Source organism: Hippoglossus stenolepis, chromosome 5 (genome assembly GCF_022539355.2).
Source record: "Hippoglossus stenolepis isolate QCI-W04-F060 chromosome 5, HSTE1.2, whole genome shotgun sequence".
NCBI classification, from domain to species: Eukaryota; Metazoa; Chordata; class Actinopteri; order Pleuronectiformes; family Pleuronectidae; genus Hippoglossus; species Hippoglossus stenolepis.
Genome location: NC_061487.1, coordinates 14,362,230 through 14,385,413, shown reverse-complemented (window position 1 = coordinate 14,385,413; position 23,184 = coordinate 14,362,230). Strand labels below are relative to the sequence as shown.

The following is a 23,184-nucleotide window of genomic DNA, read 5'->3' as shown; positions in this document are numbered from 1 at the left end:
GAGCTCGCTAAGGAGAAAGAGATGGAGAAGCTCACTTCGTTTGCAGGAGGTCCCTCTGTATCCAGGTGCACACACACACGCGCCGTCCTCTGGAGAGCAGGAGCCTCCGTTCTGACAGGAGCAGGTGACTGAACAGTTGGGTCCCCAGAAGCCTTGTGGGCACACATTATCACAGTGGATTCCTGCAGGCACATCACAATGACGGATATTCAGTGAAAGCACACTAAGAAGGAAAGACTGGCGTGATGAAATATCCTAGATAGTGTGTGATTTGTAAAAAAAAAAATACACATCATCACAGGAGAGCAATTCACAATGTCTGATCACAGCAGCTCTGTGGAGGGTTATTCACCCAGCATGGATCCTGGATTGATTTTAGTCCTGAATGAAGAAGCTGCAGTTTGGAGTGTGCGTGTGTGTGTGTGTGTGTGTGTGTGTGTGTGTGTGTGTGTGTGTGTGTGTGTGTGTGTGTGTGTGTGTGTGTGTGTGTGTGTGTGTGTGTGTGTGTGTGAGTGTGTGTGTGTGCGTGTGTTTTTTTTTAGTTCAGCCCACCCTTTCAGATTCTGTTTCTCCTTTCCAAATGTATTTTATTTTTGATCTGACTGGGGCTCCCTGCCAGTGCACTGTGTTGATTAACAGGGTTGGGTCTCCGGAGAGGCCAGGCTTGTCTGCCATTCTCTTTCAGCCGAACCAGGGTAGTGTGCAGAGCCGAAGGGAAGTACTCAGGCTGCAAGAGCGCAGTCTGGAAGTGTCACTGTGTGTTTGGGCGCAGCTCCAAACCAACAAACGCAAAACACAGCATCCATACAAGAGCTCTCGCTGTGCACATGGATGCATGAGCACATCCATCGGAGCAGCACTCTCTGCCATCAAAAAAACAACAACTAAAGAGTCAAAATCATGTACTGAGCTGTATATATTTGCAGGGTTATAAAATGAAATAGATCGCTGCACACACAGACAATTACACACATGCACATTGACACAAAGTCACACACGCGCACACAAGTGTTCAAACTCGGCAACCTTTCAAGCATCTGCCTGTAGTTCGCAGCCTCATTTGAAATTTCCTTTGAGTGAGAATATCTGAGAATGGTGTGGCCATTAAAGCAGCATTAGTGCAGTACCTTTGAATTAAACCTGGTCTAAACTCTGGGGACCAATGCTATACAGTAACCAGGGCGCCTCAATTCTCGAGTGAAGGAGTGAACAGAGAGGAAGTGTTGGTGCTGATGAGGAGGGGGCACGGCAGCAGTGATTTAGTCAGAAGCCAAGCCATGGACTTCAAAAGGAGGGCAAGGCTTGTGCAAGTGTGTTTGAGGTTCTGCTGGGCCAGGCAGAAAAAAAACACACACACAGCGACTGCCTTTTACTGTCAGAGAACGAATGCGGACACTGCATCACACTTCTCAGTCTAATGGTGACAAACAGAGGGGCTTTGGATGCATGGTGAGGAAGAAGAAGGAGAAGAAGGAGAAGAAGGAGAAGGAGAAGAAGAAAGAGTGAGAGAAGCCAGAACTGAAGTCTCTTCAAAAGGAGGCTTTTCGCTGAGAAGTGCCAGAGGTCCCATTATCCAGTTTGTGCAGAGTGAACAGAGCAAAGCAAACCTCTCTCTCCCTCTTTAACGCTCTCTCCCTCTATGCATGCAAACACACACACACACACATACATCACCTGCTCTACGAAATGGACCATAGCATCTCTTCAGAAATAGAAGTCCTATTTAACGTGGACTGGTACGAAGCGCCTGCTTCGAGTGTTTACTCTCGGAGCCGTGTTTTAAATCTTTGTTGGCTGATGTCAGGCTTACGACAGTCCAGCAACAACTGTGTGGGTCACAGGCGGCTTAGCCACTTACCCGCACACACTCCTAGAGTCAAGCTTCTTGACAGTTAACACAAACCTCACAACGAAACCAACAGCGAGCTGAAAAGCAAAGAAGAAGGCCTTACCAACTCTGGGGCGAGAGCAGGCTCAGTGATACCATAGTGTTTACAGAAAAAAATATTATAATAGTGTTTCTGTAAATAGCCTTTTTTTAAATAAATTCTATTCCTGATTTAGTCCTGTGACAAATCCCATATTGTCCTCCCCCCAAGGTGCTCTTTCCTTCAGAGAGTCTACCGTCAAGCCTGGAGAATTCAAATATGAATGTGTTTGTTGGGCCCACTGGGCTGCGCGCTGCCCCCAGCCCTGCACCCCGGTGACTCAATTAAGGCTGACAGATGGTCCCGACCTGTGCAGGATTCAGAGCATGAGAGCCCCGTTTTGCCAGAACCGCTCTTGCAGATAATAAAAACCCACATTGTTTCCCAGAATAAATGCCCCGAGCTCAGGAGGCTGAATGGAAGGGGCTCCTGAGAACTCGCAGGTTTGACCTTTCCTACCGAATCTATTCCTTCCCTGGCTGCACCTCTCCGCCCAGGCACAGAGACCTGGTCCTCAGCTAACCCCCTGCATTTGACATTCAGATGCGACGCTTCATTTTTGAGCATAATGATCCTCACCCTCGCTGTGACATTCACTCTTTCCTCCCTCCTGTTCTTTCCCTGTATGCAAATGTTTGATATGACAAGAAACAAAGCGCAGACATATGTTCTCGTAAGAAAAAGTGAGAATATGGGTCTAGAGGGGATCAGAGTTCAAACAGGAGAGCCTGAGAAAGAGCGAATCCTCTAATGAATAAATATGGCAGCAGGTTCAGTGACAATTCACAACAACCTGCAACTTTAAATGAAAAACAGAGCGGAAAATAAAAACATCATAAGGCTGCATTTGAAAGTCTTGAGAGCATTCTGGGCCAATAATTTGATTCCGTCTCCAAATATTAATCTGGTGAATCACATCAGAAGTTGTGTGTAACCAATAATGGATGCAATATGAGCATGACTGCATACCAGCATCCAGTCAAGAGAATTAATTTAATGCTCACTTCTGAACCTCTCTCTTTCACGTGCACCTTCGGCTCAGTGGCAAAATAATTGTAACATTTAACTCACAAAACACTGCTCAGACTTTCTGTAAACACCCTGTAAAACACACACATCAACAACAACTATTGTCAGCAGTTGGGGATAAGAGTTTACATGTAAATACTGCTTTGAAAGTCCACTTTTTTCTTTTGAGAACGCAGTACTGACCTGTCCAGCCGGGGTAGCAGCGGCAGTAGCCACTCACTGGGTCACAGCCGTCAGCATGGGTACAGTCACAGCGCTCACGACACTCCAGACCATAGGTGCCATCCTGACAGTTACATAGATTCACTGTGTTAAAATTGGACAACAGGTTGGACTCGTGCGGCATTCTCTCAGTCAGAAGTCAAACTTACAGGACAGGACTCGTGGCAGTGCTCTCCTCTCCACCCTGGAGAACACGTGCAGATGCCATCCATAGGGTCACACGCCGCCCCGTTGTCACATAAGCATGTTTGATTACAGCCCAGACCCCATGTACCGCTGGAGCAGAGGATGGAGCAGTCCACTCCCTGCCATCCTGGAGACAGAGGAAACACAGACGCAACTTTACACATTGCAGTGAAGTTAATAATTTTACACAGATTGAAATGATTGTCTAGTTTAGTGATTGCAAAGATTCCCAACCTGGAATTCTGAATCCTGAAGATAAATCTGAGTGGTCGATTTAAGAAACATGATTCAAAGGATGTGAAGGAAAGAGATGATCTCATTACCTTCTGGATGGATTAAGATGAAATGTATGTACAGGTCTGGAGAACTACACCTTTCGCCTGGTGCCACCACAAGTTTGATGTCTGTGGTTCTGATTTGTTTGGTTGAACATTGTGTAATAAATGTGGTGATACTTCAAACTTTCCTTCAGCACAGTCATCAGGTTAAAAAAAAAACTGCCCAACACCTTTTGACAAAATACTTTGAAAAAACGACTGACATTTGCAGTCGTTTGTACTTGTAAATGTCAATATTTTCACATGATAAACAAAGATGTGTTAGCACTTAACTCCGTGCACCACCAACCCTAACACTAGGTAAAGCCTGAAAGAGCAGCTAGCATGGCTGAAGACTCTTAGTCTTGTTCTGATACGTTTTTGTTGAAATAATAATTTTGGGGATTTCCTTTCTATCAAAGCATACAAGGGAGAAAGAGATTGTACTTGACCCAGAGATGTTGCAATTCATAGATGATGCTTTTATTTCAGAATCAAGGCTTTGTTTTTCTTCTGAAATACAATAAACTTTCTTCTCTTCATGGCCTCTAAAACCCTTCAGCTAAACCACAGTCGAAGAAGTAAAAATATTCGTATGTTGAGCTCATAACTCACATCTGAACTAAGGTCATCACCAAAGATTAGTATTAGTATTAATATCATATAGAAGTTGACTCATTTTGCACTGCTCACACTGCTTGTTTGGTACTGTATATCGCAAACACATTTATGAATAAAATGACTATTACCAAATGTCCCTTAAAGGTTCAGTGTGTAGAATTTAGTGACATCTAGTGGTGAAGTTGCATGTCACAGCTGAATACCTCTCACCTCACCCTCCCCTCCCAAACTCAAAAGGTGTTTAGTTTGTCCAGTTTGGACGACTGTTAAACACATGGCGGCCTCCACAGAGAGGACCCACTCCAGATGTGAATATAAAGTATTTAGATATAAGGGCCCATTCTAGGGTAAAGAAAACAACAATTGGTACAATTTAGATGAAACACACAGTGAAAACATCATTAGGATTCATTTATATTCAGTTTCTGCCAATAGATCCCTTTCACCAAAATCTTACACACTGGACCTTTAAATAAAATTACTAATTTTAGGAATATACATAATTCATTAAAAAAGAAAACTGAACATAACAAGGAGATAATAGATCATTAGGCATCAGGGGTTATCCAGATGTGTGTGATCTAGAAATGTATAAGAACCAATTCATCTTATATTCAAGTACAGACTGCAGGCTAACTCAGCTCATTAATATGTATGTATGCATAGTGTTCAGGAGATGTTTTAAACTTCCACCACAGGACGGTGATACTGCACCTTCTCTGCAGACGCAGGAGCCATCGACAGGAGAGCAGGATGCATGATTATGGCAGGAGCAGGTGGACATGCAGCTCGGCCCATAAAGACCAGGGGGACACACTGTGGCACAGTCCTCACCCTGTGGTATAAATAATGCAAAGTCATGAGGCATGGAATCAGCATGGCAATAAATGCTGACTCGGGCAGTCCTAAAACAGAAATAATATAGTCTGAGCAGATGCAGACAGAGAGACTGGGACGGTTCACTACACGTAACTATCTATTTTTTTTAGACCCGTCATATCTGTATACAGGAGAAAAGCAGTTGTAAAACTGAATGGATGTATGATGGTAACTGAAGTTCAAGAAGCAGGACGACTCCTGATCACCCCACGCTAACGCCTCCTAGCTTCCAATTATGCAGTCTATATAATCTGACAGCACCTACTGCCAGCCACACTTTGCCTTTAGCAACCCTGCTCCACCCCATCTCTCCACTTCTCCCTCATTCTCTCTTTCGCTCTCTCCGTCTCCCTTTAGGTTACTCGCATGGGGGGGGGAGTTTCCCATTTCAATCAGACAAATTCAAAACCCAGAGAACACACAACTCTTCCCTCATCCATCCCTAAACGAGCTACTTTCAAGTCTCGTTTTATTTAACCACTTTTACGTTACCTCTGCCAAGGATGTTATGTTTTCATCATCACTTGTTTGTTTGTTTGTTAGTTAGCAACAATACACAAAAACTACTGGATGGATTTACACGTAACTTGGTGGCAGGAGGGGATCAGGGGGCAGATCTAGGAGTTTTTTTCACTTTCTTTGACATTAAACATTGTTGTTGATTTCTCAGAGAAATATGTGTGAATCCTATGAAAAAAAATGGACATATTTAGTGGTTGGTTTCTATAAGTGTTCGCATTTTGGCGTAAATCTGGAAAAAGGGGCTAATCCCCCAAAAAATGGAATCACTTGTGGGTATTTTTTGACATTTTTACTGATTTTCCAGAGAATAATTATTGTGTAAAAAAGGCATGGTTAGGGAAGTAATAGTGCTGAGAGTGAGCATTTTGGTGCCTACATAGTGAATTTAAATGTGGTTCTGGGTCTTAGCGGAGGTATGAGCTCTACTGGGTGCCATTCTAGTTCATTAACACAATAATTTCAGCTCTAAATAAACTTCAGCGGTTATTCTATAGATGTAGTTGCAGCGGGATCACCAAGGGCAATTAAATTCTAGGATGGAGCACTCAAAGGTCTCGCTTATCACCTCACAGAGCAGATTTAAAGCCTCCTTATATCCCAAAGGACACAGCTGACGGACTTTAAGTTATGTCATTGTCCCGCGACTGGTTGGTTGAACCTCAAAGTGAAGCTCTTTGTAAAAGCAACTGGTGGTCGCGTTCCATCAGTTACCTGTGGTAGAGCCAAACAACTTCCATGGTAAGGTGGAAGGACAAAGACAGGGAACGCATGGATCCGCAGCCATGCTGGTGCAGCCTTTAGCCTTCGCATTAGAGCGAGCAATCTGTTAGAGTACATGGAGTACTCCTTCCTTGTCCTCTGCAGCCGACTGTAATTAGAATTTCTCTGCTTTAAAGGCTGAGCACAGCCCACCTCCACGATTCTCGTCCTTCCCTAAGCTTGAGATCACAGCCGGTCTATGGATTCCCACATCCTCCTTTCCAAACCCTGCCTTGAGTGACAGGTGACACAATGATTTAGAGTTCCAATTAGTGGCCCAGAGGAGTCCTGAGTGGCTCTCGCTTCACTCACCAGAGCACTGGGGGACTGCCGGCTGCTCACTGCTCTCATTATCATTTTGAACTCAGTTTAAACAGGAGACAGGAGGAGATGTGCCAGTGGACGCCAGGGGCAGAACACACATCTTAAAACATCTCTCCTCCCCGTACATCACATAAAAGTGTCTGTCTGTGGATGAAATTTTTATCAATCGGTTGCAATAACCTTTGTTCTGCTGCAAATGACAGCTTCAAGACTGCTAACAATAGCAGTTCAGTAACAGTTGTTAAGTGCGGGGAGAAGTTCGACCAGCCGGGCGGGGGGCTGGGGCTGGGGGAGGGGGTGAGGGGCTTGGCTTCGGCCTGTCTTCACAGCAGAGGCAATTTACTGGTGACTGGACTCATGGATAAAACGTCATGCAGCCACAAATGACCACATGGATTTTGTTGCATCCATGGCTGCGTCAGATTCCACTTGGTTTAACCCTCAAGGCGCAGAGACCAGCGGTTGGTCTGCTCTCAAGAGGGGAAAGGCAGCGCTCTCATTAGGCGACTGATTCATATTCCTTCTGAGCTGTGAAGGATAGAAGTCTGTATGTGAAGAATCATTATTAATACACGGGCTGTCAGTCCATCGCACGAGAGCAGCAGGACCTTACATAACTATACAGCCGAAGGAGGCAGCAACCAGACCTGCGCCTCTGTGAGACATCCAGGTCATCCTTGGCCAAGGCGTCAGGTTCATACCTATTAGTATCTTAATGTGATAGCAGAGGATTTTTTCCGCCTGAAATCCTCTCACTGACGCAACGTTGATCAGCCTGGTACCTTAGTGAGACTAGATGCAAGTGGCACCGCTAATTACCAATCAGTCTCACTCCTTAACAGTTCGTCTAACTGCTGCATGAGCGACTGCAGTTACAAATTCATGCAAGCGAGACAGAAAATGAACCTCTGAACCTTGCGATGAGGCAAGAAAAAACCCAGAGAGATAGAAAAATTAGTTTTTTCCACCGTCTACAAATGCAGACTGGAAGCCATCGCTAATGTATTCATATTCCAGATACTGCAGTGTCAAGAGAATCTATATAAACTGTAGACATTCGGGGGAGAAATGTGACTGTGAGTACATGCTGCAAATTGCAAGGGACAATGCCTGAATAGGTAACATGTAATCACTTTGTCCCAGTCAAAAAGAGCATGTCCAATTACTAGAGCTAAATCAAGCGTGCAGGAGCTCAGTCTGCTCCAACACTTTGCTTAGTTTACCCCCTGATGGGGCTCCAGAACAAAGATGCAGCGGGAAGGCTTAGTCCTATCAGTTGTCCCCTGCAGAAATTACGTCACCAGTAATCGCGGCCCCCGACACCATCCTCAGCCAAGTTTTAAAAATCCCACAGCGTGATAATGATCGACAGGCGCGCACGTGACAAAAGAAAGTTACACGCCGACAGGTAAAAGAGCTCTGATCACAGCTCCACAGTTCTAACAAGCCATCAGTGTTGCTTGCACAGCAGCTTGGTTGTAAGAGTAAAAAAACTACCAGGAGTTCTCACCTCCTCTCTTTCACACACTACACACACACACACCAATCGTCCATATGAGGTGTGTCTGTTCCCATCTGACTGCCTCCTTTCCTATCCAGCTCCTGCCCTCTAGGTCTGTTTAATGGGTCTGGCAGCCCTTCCAAGCAGCCGCCAAAGAGAACAGGTGGAGCAAATTAAGACACAGTCTGCGGCCGCGCTCCGTAGCTCAATTCACCACAGTGCTCCGCTGTAAGACACAGGCAATTTCCACCGAAATGTAATGTTGGCAGAAATGTACCCTCCCGGTCTCTGTTGCTCTGTAACTCCAGATTGCAAGACAAGAAGTACAATGGAAAAAACTGATTGAAGTCGCCCAACTAATTTGACAGTTGTAAAAGGGACAAAGTGGCTCGAGAAAGAGAAAAACTACTAAAACAGAAACATATATAGTTCAAAGATTCAATTTGCTCCCAATCGTTCCAGGAATATAGATCCAAACACACAATCTCTGCTCGTTTCTCTGATGCTACAATTAAGGCATATCGAGCGTATTTATAAAATAAACACGACTGAATATTAATGTCTGGACGCAGCTGCACCAGAGAATGAATCATTTAGAAAGGAATTTCTTGTGGTGCATCGGAGCACATCCATTATAAGACAGCAATAAAATATCTCACCCTGCTGCTGCCTGCCTATGTACAAAAAAGTAACACTGGGACAACTTCCAGCACATTACGACCACAACGACACAAACAAACGGCCACAAATCACATGAAACATAAATCAATGCTACAACCTTTTAAAGTAAAGCTCACGCTGTGGGAGGATGAAGTGCTTCGTAGCATGTGTGATATGAGACACCCTTACTGGACTCTCCTTACATCATTACCATTATTAAGTAGATCTGCTGAATTGCTTTAGTCTAACAAAGATTGCAAGGAGAAAAAAAAAACAAGGATAATAAAAATCATCACAGAAAACATGAATTAATCAACAATGGCTTAACAAGAACGAAAAAGTTATGTAACCAATAGTATATTTAAAAGTTTAAACACCAGAGATTAAAATAGAGAGTGTCAATTCTTTAAAATGATTTAAACACAAAGGCCTGAATATTTTAAGGACTAATTGTTTATTGAGTGTTTTTTACTTGTTTTGAAACCCCTTTATTTCTCCTCTTTTGTCTTTTGTTTTCCTCCTTTTCCTCTTGTCTCTTGTCGTTCTTCCTTCAGTAAATGTTATCGGCTCTGTGTTTAATTGTGCATCATAACTGCGCTGACATTCAGCACGATGGACTCGGAAAAAATGTTTAGATGTCATGAGACCAGGAGTCCACATAAGGATAAAATAAAAACAAAAGAAATAACTCTAAAACTATTTACTTCTGAAATATCACTATGATGAGACCCACTGACTCATGTACAATTAAATAGCAGCAAAGTAAGATGAGACTCACCATGAAGCCAGGGGCACATATACAGGCACCTGTGACCGTGTGGCAGTCGGCTCCGTTGGTACAGCTGCACGGCAGCATGCATCCCTCGCCGAAGTATCCAGGCGGGCAGGTCTCATTACAGTAAAGCCCCGTCCATCCTGCTGAGCAGCTGCATTCACCAGAAAGTGGGTGGCAGCTACAACATAATGAGAAAGAAAGATGGGACAACAGCGGGGAAGAAAAAGAGATTCAGCTCGGCAGAGAATATCAACACTTGATTCCTGAGCGGGGTCAAAATGTGAGGTCTGCGCCAACAGCAATTCATCCATCTGTGTGGCTACGTGCTTGTTTCTGATGGATGAGATGTCCCTTTTCTCCTTCGTTCTGTAATGACTCCTACGGTCGGTGCGCAACTCCGGCCGGAATCTGAGCATTAACATTGCATTAACTATGAATGTGGCTGAGAAAATTATGGATGAGGCAAAGGTTGTGATTAAAAGCTAACTGGATGACACGGCTAAGAGGTGTCCAGACTTCACAATGAGAGCTGGCTTAGCGCTCAGAGGAGGCAGAAATTGAGTTGGAGGACTCTTTATTCAGTTGGAGCAGCGGGGGGCTTCACATCAGGGCTTGGTCGGAGTGAGGCTGTGTGTGGCCTTGCACTGATGTCTCACTTACCTCACAGTGTTGGTGGAATTGCAGGGGCAGTACTTGTCACAGATGAGGCCGTAGAGGCCCGGGGGACAGAATCTCTCCTGGCAATTAGGCCCTTTGAACCCGGTTTCACAAAGACAGGCTCCGTTGATATGGTGACACTTGGCTCCGTTCTGACACTCACACCTCTGGTTACACTGTGGACCGAAGGTGCCCACAGGACAGTCATCCTGGCACCTGTGGAAATTTACATCCACTGTGTTATAAATTGTCACTCGAACACTGCCAAGTGAAGTATATATATCGAAGTCAGGGCTTGACACATGAAATTCGAGAAGGTAAACATTTTAAAGGAGCTGGAAATTATAAACTGAGGAATTAGAGCTACAAAATTACACGATGAATCAATTAGTTGAGCTATTTGGATTATAAATTAATTGTTTATTTTATTATAAACAATCCCCATCAATCTCTGGCTCCAGCTTTTCAATTATAAAAATGTTCAAATTTTCTCATATCGCCATGAATTTAAAATCAAAAACTAAACTAGAAAAACAACCTTCAATTGTGGGAAACCTTGATGAGTGCTATTTTAGACTAATGACTTAACTGGCAACATTGGAAAATACCCATTTCCATTGGAAGCCTTTTAAAATTCAACACATTTTATATATTTTTACATCACCTATAGTATTTTTAGTGTAGGCCTGACAATATGAAATATTGACAAACTTTCAAACTTTCAAAATTAGTTATGGTGACAAAAATAATAAGTTGAATTGCACATGTAACACACTCAACAATGTCAACAAAGTCAACAAGACTATTATTTGATATTTCATTTTTCAACTTTAATGTAATATAGTAAAAGTTATTACATTATTAACAGTATTTTTATGTTCCTTCATTGAAATAATAAATATTTAATTTGAAAAAATGTTCCTAAATCCCAGGCTGACATAGTCAAATTCCAACAAGAACATGAAAGAGCACAGAGCTCAGCCCCCGGCTGTCTTCATTCAGGACGTCGGTTTCTCTGCAGGAGTAGGATGAGACTTAGTGACCACACAACCACGGAGCCTAAAACTGCAGAGGAGTTTTACAGAGTAAAACTGAAAAGGGATTTTTTTCTTCACTTAAATATACTGACTTAACCATACAATCCTGGTGGACTATCGCTCTCAGGGGTCTAACAAAGCTATTACAAATAGCTCAATTACATTATAAAACGGTCAAGTTATGTTTCATGTTTAAATTACCCTGGCTTTAGTTTTATCAGGGGACAGAGGTATTACTATAGGAGACAGGAGGAGGTGGGGGCTAACACAATCTCAGATTATTCCTGGCAGGTTAATTCACCTGCCACTGACAAAATGTATGAGGGCAATTTCGCAAAAATAATAAAGTAAAGGAAAGGTCTCGTCGAGGAAGTGTTTCCATCCAAGAGACAATTGGTTTAGCTGAACTAATAAACCCAGGCTGCTCTGGGGCGCTCTGGCAGGCATGGGGAACTTAAAAGATCTGTGGATTTCAATGAGGCCTTAGTACAAGCCCATTACTTATAATTAATGAGCAGAATCCAAACAGCATGTAGGCCATGGTGAGATCAATGGACGGGCTGGGAAGGGAGAGGGATGACGGCCGAAGACATGAAACCTTGCTGGCCAGTAAGAAGTATGAGATTAATTAAACATAAACGCTCATATTAAGAGCTTCCCATCCACCCTCAGATGGACTAATGGGCATTTATAAATGCCTGTTTCTGTTGAGTCTGAGATTATTCCAGCATTTACTCTCTTTTAAAAGAACATCCAGGTTTGACTTATTAGGAAGTCAACAAAGAGAATAGGTCAATGAGTGACTGTTTAATGTGTGACAGTCGGCATGAAACCATCCCTTTTCATTAAATACTAATATCAATAAATCATGCCATTGTCTGACCTATTTTAAAAGTTGAAGTTAAAAAAAGTTTGCAGAGAATATTTACAAAGGCTTGCGGTGCATATGAGCAGCGTGCCTGCCAGGGGTGTCAGCTGCGTACCTGCGTCCACTGAAGCCTGCTGCACACTGGCACTGCCCCGTGATGTGGTCGCATATTCCGCCGTTCCGGCACGAGCAGTCTTTGCTGCAGTTGCTGCCGTACTTGCCAAGAGGGCACGGCTGGGCACAAACTGAACCCTGAAATGAAACAGCCAAAAAAGGTATGAAGAGTCTGTGGCTAAACTCATTCACTATCTCAATGTTTGGATAGCCGAAGTTATTTGTTTGTGGCTCGTTTCACTAACAAGGACCACGCCCCAACAATATGTGACTAAAAGGTTTGAATGGAAATTAATATATTGGATGTTGAGGAGAAATAAATGGACAGTGATTGAAGGGGTTGAGGTGAAGATGTGTCTCACAGGTTGGTCTGGTGGCCGGGGGCGGAGGTATGCACCAAACTGAATGAGAAGGGATGAGGGAGGGAGGGGGGAGAGGATGAAGGGATGAGGGAGGGAGGATGAGGGAAGAGAGGATTAGGGCAGGAATGAGGAATAAAGGATGAAGGAATAAGGATAGGGATGAGGTAAGGAGGATGAATGGATGAGGGTGGGGGTTTAGGGAAGGAGGATGAAGTGATGAGTGTATATGGATGAGGGAAGGAGGATGAACGGATGTGGATAGTCTTTTTCCCTTTTTCTTTTCTTCCGTCTACTTTTTCTTCTCTTCTTTTCTCATTTGGGAAGTGAAAGGGTGGGCTGAAGACTTTGAGACAAATGGAGAGTGATGGGCACATGTCGACTGGACGGGCGATGGCAGGTGTGGTTGAGGCGTGGCCCTGCTCCTGAACCTTAGTTAACTAGTTAACTTCATGTCATTTAAGAAATAACCCAAACCTAAACACTGCTCAAAACAACACCGTCCAGGAATAACAGCCTTACACTACAAGCCCACAAGCAATGTTCCTAAAGTAACACTTTCTAATGTAAACTGTGGGTGGCAGTGTTCACTTGACATACCTTTGTGAACTGGGGTTAAAGAAAACATAATCAACCTCTGGAGTCAGAAGTTTTTCTTGCAAGGTGCAGGGAATTTCACTTTCTCATTTATAATTGAACACAGCGTATTGATCTTAAGGTTGGTGTCAACATGCCAGTCTTTGCGTGTCAGTACAAACTACATTACAGACCAACACATTTTTTTCCAGAACAATAACAATATTCAGCCCTTTTCTTCTCTCCCGCCTTTCCTCTTTATTCCTTTCCTAACCTCGCTTATTATGTGACTTACCGTCCACCCGGTCCGGCAGGAACAGTCTCCGGTGATGTGGTGGCAGGTTCCTCCATTCTGACACGGGCAGCGCTGCTCACACTGAGGCCCGTGACTCCCGGAGGGGCAGCGCTCTCCACAGCTGTCACCGCACATGTCAAGAGTTAAATGTCTCAGACACATAGCTTGTGTTCGCCTGCAGTTCTTTGCATCAACAAAAAAACACTCAAAAGGCACATTTTTTTCGCCACAAAGAAAAAGTCAAAGGAGTAAATATGCTTCGGGTACTCACAAAGCCCCCGAGTACCCCGGTGCACAGATGCACTCTCCTGTCTCATGGTTGCAGGTGGCACCGTTGAGACACTGGCAGGGAAGTTGGCACAACTTGCCATAGTATCCGTGCTCACAGGGCTCCTCACAACGCCATCCCTGGTACCCATCAGTGCAGACACAGGCACCTGTGATGGGGTTACACTTAGCCCCATTTTGGCACTGGCAGCGATTACTGCAATGAGGTCCCCAGTAGTCGCTCTCACAACCTGCAGGCACAGAGAGAAGTGGCATCAGACAGGGAAGAGTGACACAGGAGAATTTGGGACAGGAATTACCCTAAAAAATATCGGAAACAAAAAGGGCACTCAGAGAGCGCATACGAATAAATTTAAATTCACTGGATCCACATTTTTATAGGATCTAATAATATCAGTCAATTTGGAAATATCAGTCCCCTCAAGATGGCAGTTTTTTTTTTAATCAAGATCCATTCATTATTCTCAACAAAAATATTGAAAAACCAAGAAAGTAGGAAAAAAAGCCAGGATCCTCAAACTTTCCTGACCCATTCTGCATCTTTCCACAAGGTTTTATGTAATCCTGCTGACTAACAGACAAACAAACAAAGGCAGATGAAAACAAGCAGGTAATAAGATTACAAATAACCCCCAAAAATAATAATCACTGAAATAAATCCTGAATATTACATTGTTTATCATGGGTCGTAAATATGTATAAACTAAAATATATTTTAGTTATGTTGTTATTGTTATCTTTTATAGTTTAATAGTTACTTTCTCACAGTGCTGCGTAAGCTTGATGTTCGTGCCATCATTTTCAGCTCATGTCTATTTTATTCATTTTCTATCAATTCAATGAAATGTCACTGTTTTAAATGTCATTGCGTTGTAATTATTGTTCTGAGTGCCAGAGACAATAAAGTACAGAAGTCCAAAGGATTGACAGATGGAAATGTACAGTCGGTCTTCATCGAAGAGATTTCTTTTTACAATAATAAAAATAAAAAGTGAATCCACTTTCTATACTGCTGAGGGTCATGAGGTGCAAGAGAGAATCTGAGCATGACTTGAGCAAAAAGTGGAGAAACACCCTCCAAAGGCTGATATCCGTCACCGAGCTAACCAATAACGGACAACCACTCATACTGCATTCACAAACACTGGAAGAACATACATGCTGCACACAGCGAGGATCTGAGCCAGAAATCAAATTGAGACTGTGTGTGTGACCACTGAGCCTGTTTCACACCTACAAACACTCTATACAGCATGTGAAAAGCTTCTGCAAGACGAATATAAAGGAGGCAGCACTGCAGAGCAAAATTAACGTCTCCTGCCTATATAAGTCTGCCAAAACATCAATCAAGCTGTACCCAGTTGGTGTTTCAGACAAGAGACCGAAGAAAGCAGAACTATACATCATTGAAAGGTTTTTAGTTTCATAATTTTCTCTTCCAAGAAACTTCTCCTTGTCCTCGTCCACAAAGACTGCTAATGCTAAGAGCATGATTAAATGGTTGCAGCTGTGATGTCTTTGTCACTGGGGGGAAGAAAAATATCAAAACATGTCAACAGATACTCGGTCACCACAACATCTTACTTTCACCACCAGTAGCCTGTAAGAAGACATATGAGATGACATCTCCCCAAATGTGAAGCCAAATCACATGGATTGCCCCCTGGTGGCTGGCTGTAGTATAGCTCATAAACCCTGTCTCCTCAATGTTAGTGGATGATGGACCAAACAAACAACATTGTGAAATATATTTTTCACAAAAAGGTAGTTCGTATTACACTGATGCTTGTCAGGCGTTCATGTTTGCGTTAAGTTTGGTTTTAATTCGTTATTTGATGCTATAAAAACAATGATTGACAGCTGAGGCTGACTCCTAAATGGTTGAATGTATCGGCCGGATGTCGATACTGTGTTTTTATTCCACTATCACTAGGCTTACTGTGCTGACTCTGGCTCCAAACTCGTCACCAGCACAAGATGGCTGCACCATATCCTGGATATTTTAGCTTAATTGAAAGGAAGTAGACACAAGTCATCCATCTTTATATACAGCCTTCAGTTTAGCTCCATTCACTCCAATTCTTTAAGGATGAGCTCGCAACTGCTCTCTATCGCTGACAGTTTTGGTACAACAGCATTAATACAAAGTGGACAGGTACTCCGACAATATCTGCTGTTTTTACAACCATGCAGCTAATGTGTTAGCAGTGACAGTGGCCTTGTTACTTGGAGTTTTTCTGGTCAACTGATGTTCAATATGCACCATCCTTTTAGTTAACTGTGTGTATTTAGGAAGTTATAAAGATAACTTTGATGCTCTCCCATACTCAGCAGCTAATACAAGCTTATTTTGCCTGTCATTGGTGCTTGATGATCAGCTCACAACGGGTTCAGCAGAGGTTGAAGGCTGACAGTAGACTACTATTATTCTGTCAGCTAAGATATGGACTATTTGATTGTTTTGATGGTAAAATGACAGAATGAAGGGAACGTGTCAAATGTAGTGGAAAATGTCCACCATGATTTCCCAGAGCCAAAATCGTCAAACTTCTTTATTTTATTTGACCAACAGCTCAAAACGTGAAGATATTAAGTTAACAATCAAAGAAAGATAAGAAGTGTATGACTTTTTAATCAGCAGTCATTTTACGAGAATTTTGCTTTAAATATACTTTGATTATCAATTGGCTTATTGATTAATCCACAAATAATTTTTCACTTAGCATAAATCATCCAGCAAACTTGTGTGAACTCTGATTTTGGCACTACATGCAGCCTGCACACTGAGTTATTAGATCCAGTGTTAATATCAAAATACTTTTTGCAGGTTAAATGAGTTTTGTTTCAAATTCCCTGTATTTCTCCAACTGGAAAATGACTAAAACTGTGCGTTATCAAAAAATGAAATACAACACCTGAAAAATAAATTAGTTATGTTACTAAGAAACTGGCAGAGAAATATACTGAACCAGAGTGAGTCTATGTGATGTTGACATACAACATCTTAGAGAAAGGTCCTAACAACACCCTGAAATGAATCTGCAAAAGGGAAGCAAATGTGCAAGCTGTTCACACCTCTAGAGGGAATAGCCAGAGAGGAGTTCAAGTTTAAGAACACAACGAACGAGATAGTCTTCATACTGTTTATAACAGTTTGTTTCTTGTACGTCTTTTAACACCTTTTTCAGGTTTCTGCTGTCAGCTGTCGAAATGTCCAGGAGTAAAGTAAATCTATACGTACCGGAGGCAGTGAGATTGCTGTTCATGAACACTCGCTGTTGCAATTTTGCAAAATCAACTTTTAACCTACTAATTGTAGTGAACCAATTCTGTAGAGAGTTTCATTTTGATGGAATAACACCTGGATGAGACAAGGTTCATCCTCGGTAACGACTCTGCAAATACCCCAGAGGTGTCATTGCTCAGTAATGATGAGCAGCAAAATTTGTCTTCCCAGCTTTATATTAGTATTGGCAATGAAGACAATTTGTTAAGTTATATAACCTAGCTGCTTTACATGGGTTAGTATAAATAGCTCAGTGACATTACTAAGTGGGACCTGAGGGGATGAGGTAAAACAAGCAATTTCCACATTCCTCAAGGGATGGGTCTTTTAGAATAACTCAATAGGCCCCATAAACTACAAGAAAATAGCTAATCCTCAAGGTTAAATGAACAACCAGCTTTTATGTGGAGAACAAGGTGCATTGAGCTGGGGCAGTGGGCTGTCTTCACTCTCACCAGGTTCCTGTTCTCTCTGGGATCTAGTGGTGATTTAAGTGATTGGTAAGGTCTTATATGTCTCTCCATCAGCAACAGCTGTACTGCCTCACATAAAAGCACAGCTTGAGGTCCAGACCAGCACAACAACCAGGACGGTGACTATTCCACTATCGATTCTCACATCATCGCAGACCCAGTTGTAAATGTAAAGACGCTACGCCCTCTCCTTGTATGCTCGCTTTGTCAGAGCTCTCATCAGCCAGAGTGAGAGCTTAATGAATCCCGTTTCATTCTTTGCAGTGAAGCCTGTTTTTCCATGTGCGCAGCTGGAAGATGATCAGCCTTTCGCTGGTAGAGACAGGTCTGCCCTGAAGGGGGTCCCGAAACACTGGGCGAGTGCAGTATTACTTCTTACGGCTGGAAAGACTAGAGGCCACATTACAGGGCTCACATTGATTTGATCTAATCTGCTCCCGGCCTCAAGCCTGGCATGAACAAGTTCCCTGAAGGTTGAGCTGCTGCCACGCAAACGACCCAGGAACATTAAATCGGAGGTGTGTGCTGGCGGCGGCACTAATGGATGAGCGGTTTAGCTGCAACTTGGTTTAGCAGTGTGGAAGCACTCATCAGAGCTCCCTCGGCTCAACAGTGGTCCCTCAGCACAGCAGAAAAAAAACAAGTATCATCACCTCTGGTTTTAACCTCAGACTTAACCATATTTAAAGAGGTACATTTGTTACTTTTACATTAATAATTTAAAATATGATGTTTGTAAAAAAAACACACAAAGTGTCAGAAAAAATCTATCCAACACTTAATTTGCAGAGGTTTCTGGTGCTTAGAAGCTCAGGAAATGTTACTATTCGAAGTTTTAAACCTTCTTTAGCTTGCAGTTAGAGGCCTCAGCACATTGAGAGCAAAGCCCATTATCTCGCTGTCTCTCTCCTACACAGAGGTTCTCAAACTTTACCCAGCAGTCTCTCACTTCCCGGCTTTGACAGCATTTAACTGTGATTAAGGAGTCAGAGATCATGATGAGCTGTGGGCAAAGACAGTGAGACACAGCAGGAGAGTGTAACATGTAGCATGAAGGCATCAGCCTCCAGAGAGTACAGTTACATTGTGTGAGGCAATGAGCCCCCCTCTATGGGTTGTGGTGTGTATGCAGCAAATCCCACACAAGTCTGAAACTATAGAGAAGCTGCAGTCCAGCCCATTAACGGGTCTGGTCTGGGTCAGTGAGCCCTAACCAGAGGAAACGTTCACCAGCGAGCCTGGACTCTCACAGCTCATAATACATAACAGATAGAATGTGCATAACCTCACACACGAGGAAAGGTCCAATCCCAAGGTGCTAATTCCCTCGGCTGGAACAAAACAGATCACGTACCGACAGACGGCAAACTTCTCAAGGTGATGTCCAAAGTCTGGGCTGAGAGAGCCATCATCGTGGTGGCGCCGAGCTTTGAAGTGTGCTCAAGAGTCGGCATGATCAGGGGCTGGCTGCAACAGGATTAAAACCAAACAGCTTTCAGCAGCCCACTGCATTCTGAAAACTCTCCTGAACTTGGCCTCTTCAGCAAAATGTTTGTCACTGTTCTGTATGAGAGGGGAGAGTCTGGTGCCACAGAAAGCTGCCGTAAGCTTCTCAGAGCTAAATTTAAAATGAGGTGCCCGAGTCAAGCTCTTTAAACACGTAACGTCTCACACCATTCAAATGGCATTCTAGTTTTCTTCTTCATTTATTCATCTGGGGCAAAGGAAAACTTCAATTAGAATCAGGGCTGCACTGGTATGAACCACTCGATTTAGCTGCCGCAGACAAGTCACTCGCTGCTTTGCCATCTCTTAACTGGGAAAACCATTACTGCGATTGGAATATTTGGCTCGCAGCCCGACTTCACTCCCCCGCCGCCTGAGCAACTCACTGTCACATAACTATTATTAACAGACACTGTCGACATTTGAGGAATAACTTAACTGGCACCAGACATTATAGACAAATTGCCCCGGCTGCGGCTGCCGAGAGTCTTTTACTCATTGCTTACGGTGGCTGAGACGTCTCATAGAAGCGTATTCACGGAAAACATAAATGCAAAAGCCACAACACAAATGAAAAAGCCACACATCGGAAACACAACCACAACAGAAGTGAGTGACAACGGATATTGACCATGAAATGTGCAAAATTACTCACTGCTGTCAAGTGAACCATCGTTTGTGAAACCCGGACAAGTCAGTCGACGCCTAAAATGAAATATTTGTCTGAGGTGTTATGGTGCAGGTGCACTCTTCCTTTTTGGATGCTTCAAGCACCTGTACTGTAACAGTTCAAATAGAGAAGCGTCTCATTATAAATGGTCATGATGACATTACATTACATTTAGCGGACGCTTTTAGCCAAAGCGACTTCCAATTAGTGCATTCGACCATGAGGGAACAAACCCAAAACAGCAAGAATCATGTGAGTCCGTTAGCTTCAAAAAAGCCAAACTACAAAGTGCTACATGTAAGTGTAACATATAAGTGCAACTTGACTTAGATCATCTTCTTAACCAAGGTGTAGTCGAAAGAGATGTGTTTTTAGCCTGCGGCGGAAGATGTGTAGACTTTCTGCTGCCCTGGTGTCACTGGGGAGCTCGTTCCACCATTTGAGAGTGGAAAGGCTGGGGTGTGAGGTTTAACCGTGTCCTGGATGTAGGCTGGGCCCAATCCGTTCACAGCACGGTACACAAGTACTAGTGTCTTTAAGTGAATACGGGCAGCTACTGGTAACCAGTGAAGGGGGCGGGGGAGAGGTGTAGTGTGAGAGAGTAGTCACCCGTTCCATTGTCGGCATTCATTGTCACTGACTTCCCCAGTGGTTGTATTTATGTTGTGTGGCTTTTATATGCGGGTTGTGGCTTTAGCTTTCATGTTGGGGCTGTTCTCTCATCAAAGTGTTGTCACTTTTGCATTTGTGTTTTGTTCGCTCGTGTGAGTTTGTCTCGGCCACCGTACAAACCAGTGTGACACATCGTTTTGAGGAGTTGGAGGAGGAGTTGAGTAGCAGCTCTTCATGAGAAGTGTTGTATTGTCTCATTCATGAATTGTGCAACTCACTTTGTTCTCTTTTTTTTTTTTTTCTTTCCTTGAAAGATCAGTTGTCAAATTACAATTCATGACCAGAATTAATACAGACAAGTCACTCTTTCAAAACGGCACGAGGAGACATGCGTTCTTTAAAGCTTTTAAATGTTAAATTATCATTTCTAAAGAACAATGAAACATTTCGGCCTGCAATTTAACTGACACGGGAATATGTAATATTCTGCTCTTCAGTCACTATGAGCTATTTGTTACAGGAAGTATTTATTAGAAGAAGCTATTAATCACATCTCTCTGCCTCAATGAAGCAGACGAATAGAGTGAAAACAGAAAGAAACTGGTACCAGGGTCTTGAAAGAAAGTGATGATTGTTGTGCAGAACAGTAGCTGCATTTGCATTTGAGTGACAAATGTCTCTCAGCGTCGTTAAACCTGCGGATGTAAAAGCTGCCAATACGCTACAGGACGGCCCCCAAGCACTGTCCCCTCTATCTGCTGCTGACACCTATTTCACTGTTATTTATTAGTCCTCAGCAAAGCATGACAACAGCTTACATACATCCCTGTGAGCTTGAGAAATGAATTTATAAATATACAGGAAAAAAAAAACTGCCAATAGTCATGGGGGCAGGACTGCTGAATGGGAATAACAGTGTGCGGCTGGTTTCTGCTTCAGGGCGTGTCGTTTGTCCTGCCCTAATTCATCTTAGCCGAGCCCCATGTGTTCACATCCCCCTCGGGAATAAAGCAGCACAGGACCAAGCCCACAACGTTACATAGATACTCTCTCAACAGAGTTTTTTTATTCCCCCAAGAGAAGGCTCACTGAAAATAAGAAGTAACACAAACTAAACGTTGCCCATTTGGAACCACAAAACTAATGAGTGAATAACTTAATTCTTTTAAGACTGTGCATGACTGATTAAAAAGCCTGACCTGGTTGTTTATCCTGAGGAGGAGGATCTGATCATTTGTCCAACTTCTCTTCAGGATGTGAACCTGGATCAATACGAGTGCTGCAGGTGCCAGGCGTCTCCTCGGCAGCACCGCTCTAAGGGGGTCAGAGGGGCTGCCGGTCGCCCAAAGACAGGTCATTTTGCATTTGATGCTCAACAAGCACTTGAAGGAGATGCTACTTAAAAGAGAAGCGTCTCTTTCTAATAATATTTTTGTGTGTGTTGAGCCGTGCAAGCAGACTGTGAAAGATGCCTTCGCTTCAGCGCAGTAAACCAGTCACTTGTTCAACTCAACCTGACATGACTTCTGGAAGAGCAAATTGTTACACAGCCCACTGTTCCATCCAATTAATAATTTATCCCTCACCCTGTCCTGCAGAAAACAAATCATTTGCTCTCTTGCCACAAGACAACAACAAAAAAGCAATCACAGCCGAGGTAGACATTTATCTACAGTACACACCGACACACAGCGGCTGGGGTAGAAACTATAATAGAGCCACGACTGTAGTGCATCACAGACGTAACACACGGCAGTAGTAGATCAGTCATGGGCACTGACATGGCTGCTCAAAAAACAATGTCAAGCAGATAAAAACAACTGTTACCACACTTAATTTGCAGACATTGATTTCCTATTTTCAATTATTAATTCTAATTAGGATGAAGCAGAATGTGCCAGAGGGCAACATTAGTCGATGCGAAGGGGTGCGGCCAAAGACTACAAACTGATGGACGCTCCTGTAATGTCAGATGGGGCGTCCTCATCAGCTTCATGAGGAATACTCCTTGGGGGACTATTTCCTGTTTCCTGTTTTTTCTTGTGTGAGAGAGTTTCCCTCAAATATGTACAGGTAAGAAATGGTGAAAAGTAACCAAGTACATGCAACTTTGAGGTATTTTTATCCTAAACTTCCATTTAAAGTTACTTTATACATTATACATATATAACATATAGTCACCTAATAAAATGTGATGCATTATAAACATATTATTGTGTCAGTAATTATTATCCAATAATATCAGACACAGACAGGAGCCAATTCTGCATTATGTCTACTTTTACATTTGAAACACATTTTTTTAAATACATTTATGCTTTTACTGCTCGGTAAAATTTTGAATGGAAGACTATTAATAGCAATTGGTATTTATATATAGCGTGACATTACAACATTAACTAAAGTAAATCCAGCACTGCAGGAAAATGGAATAACACCATCATAAGTACAACACATTTAAAGAAGGTGCATCCTCGGATCTTGAGAGGCTTGTCTTATTATTTGTTCATATACATGCTTCAATAAAAACCTACATGAGCAATATAAAAACATATTTTAAATAATAACTAATACTAAATTAATTAAAACGTCAAATCAAGATGTGATTAATAAGACTAAGTGAGACGTCAGTCCTTCATCTCATGGCCTCTTGGTAAAATCAAACTGGTGAAATCACAGTGTGCTCTCTCATCAGTCTTTCATTTTGAGTGCAAGGCTGC

The 23,184-nt window shown here is 42.9% G+C and overlaps 1 protein-coding gene across 1 annotated transcript in view; it reads right to left on the bottom strand.

Moving 5' to 3' along the window:
• megf11 (multiple EGF-like-domains 11) overlaps window positions 1–23,184 on the bottom strand; it is a 78,360-nt gene that overhangs the window by 12,690 nt on the left and 42,486 nt on the right. Inside the window, exons 8-16 of the mRNA XM_047339787.1 lie at window positions 13,901–14,147; window positions 13,630–13,750; window positions 12,401–12,537; window positions 10,384–10,596; window positions 9,727–9,901; window positions 5,018–5,138; window positions 3,329–3,492; window positions 3,141–3,243; window positions 36–182 (exon numbers count right to left, since the gene is read on the bottom strand). Coding sequence (XP_047195743.1) covers window positions 36–182; window positions 3,141–3,243; window positions 3,329–3,492; window positions 5,018–5,138; window positions 9,727–9,901; window positions 10,384–10,596; window positions 12,401–12,537; window positions 13,630–13,750; window positions 13,901–14,147 — 1,428 coding nt within the window. The remainder of the gene's footprint in view (window positions 1–35; window positions 183–3,140; window positions 3,244–3,328; window positions 3,493–5,017; window positions 5,139–9,726; window positions 9,902–10,383; window positions 10,597–12,400; window positions 12,538–13,629; window positions 13,751–13,900; window positions 14,148–23,184) is intronic.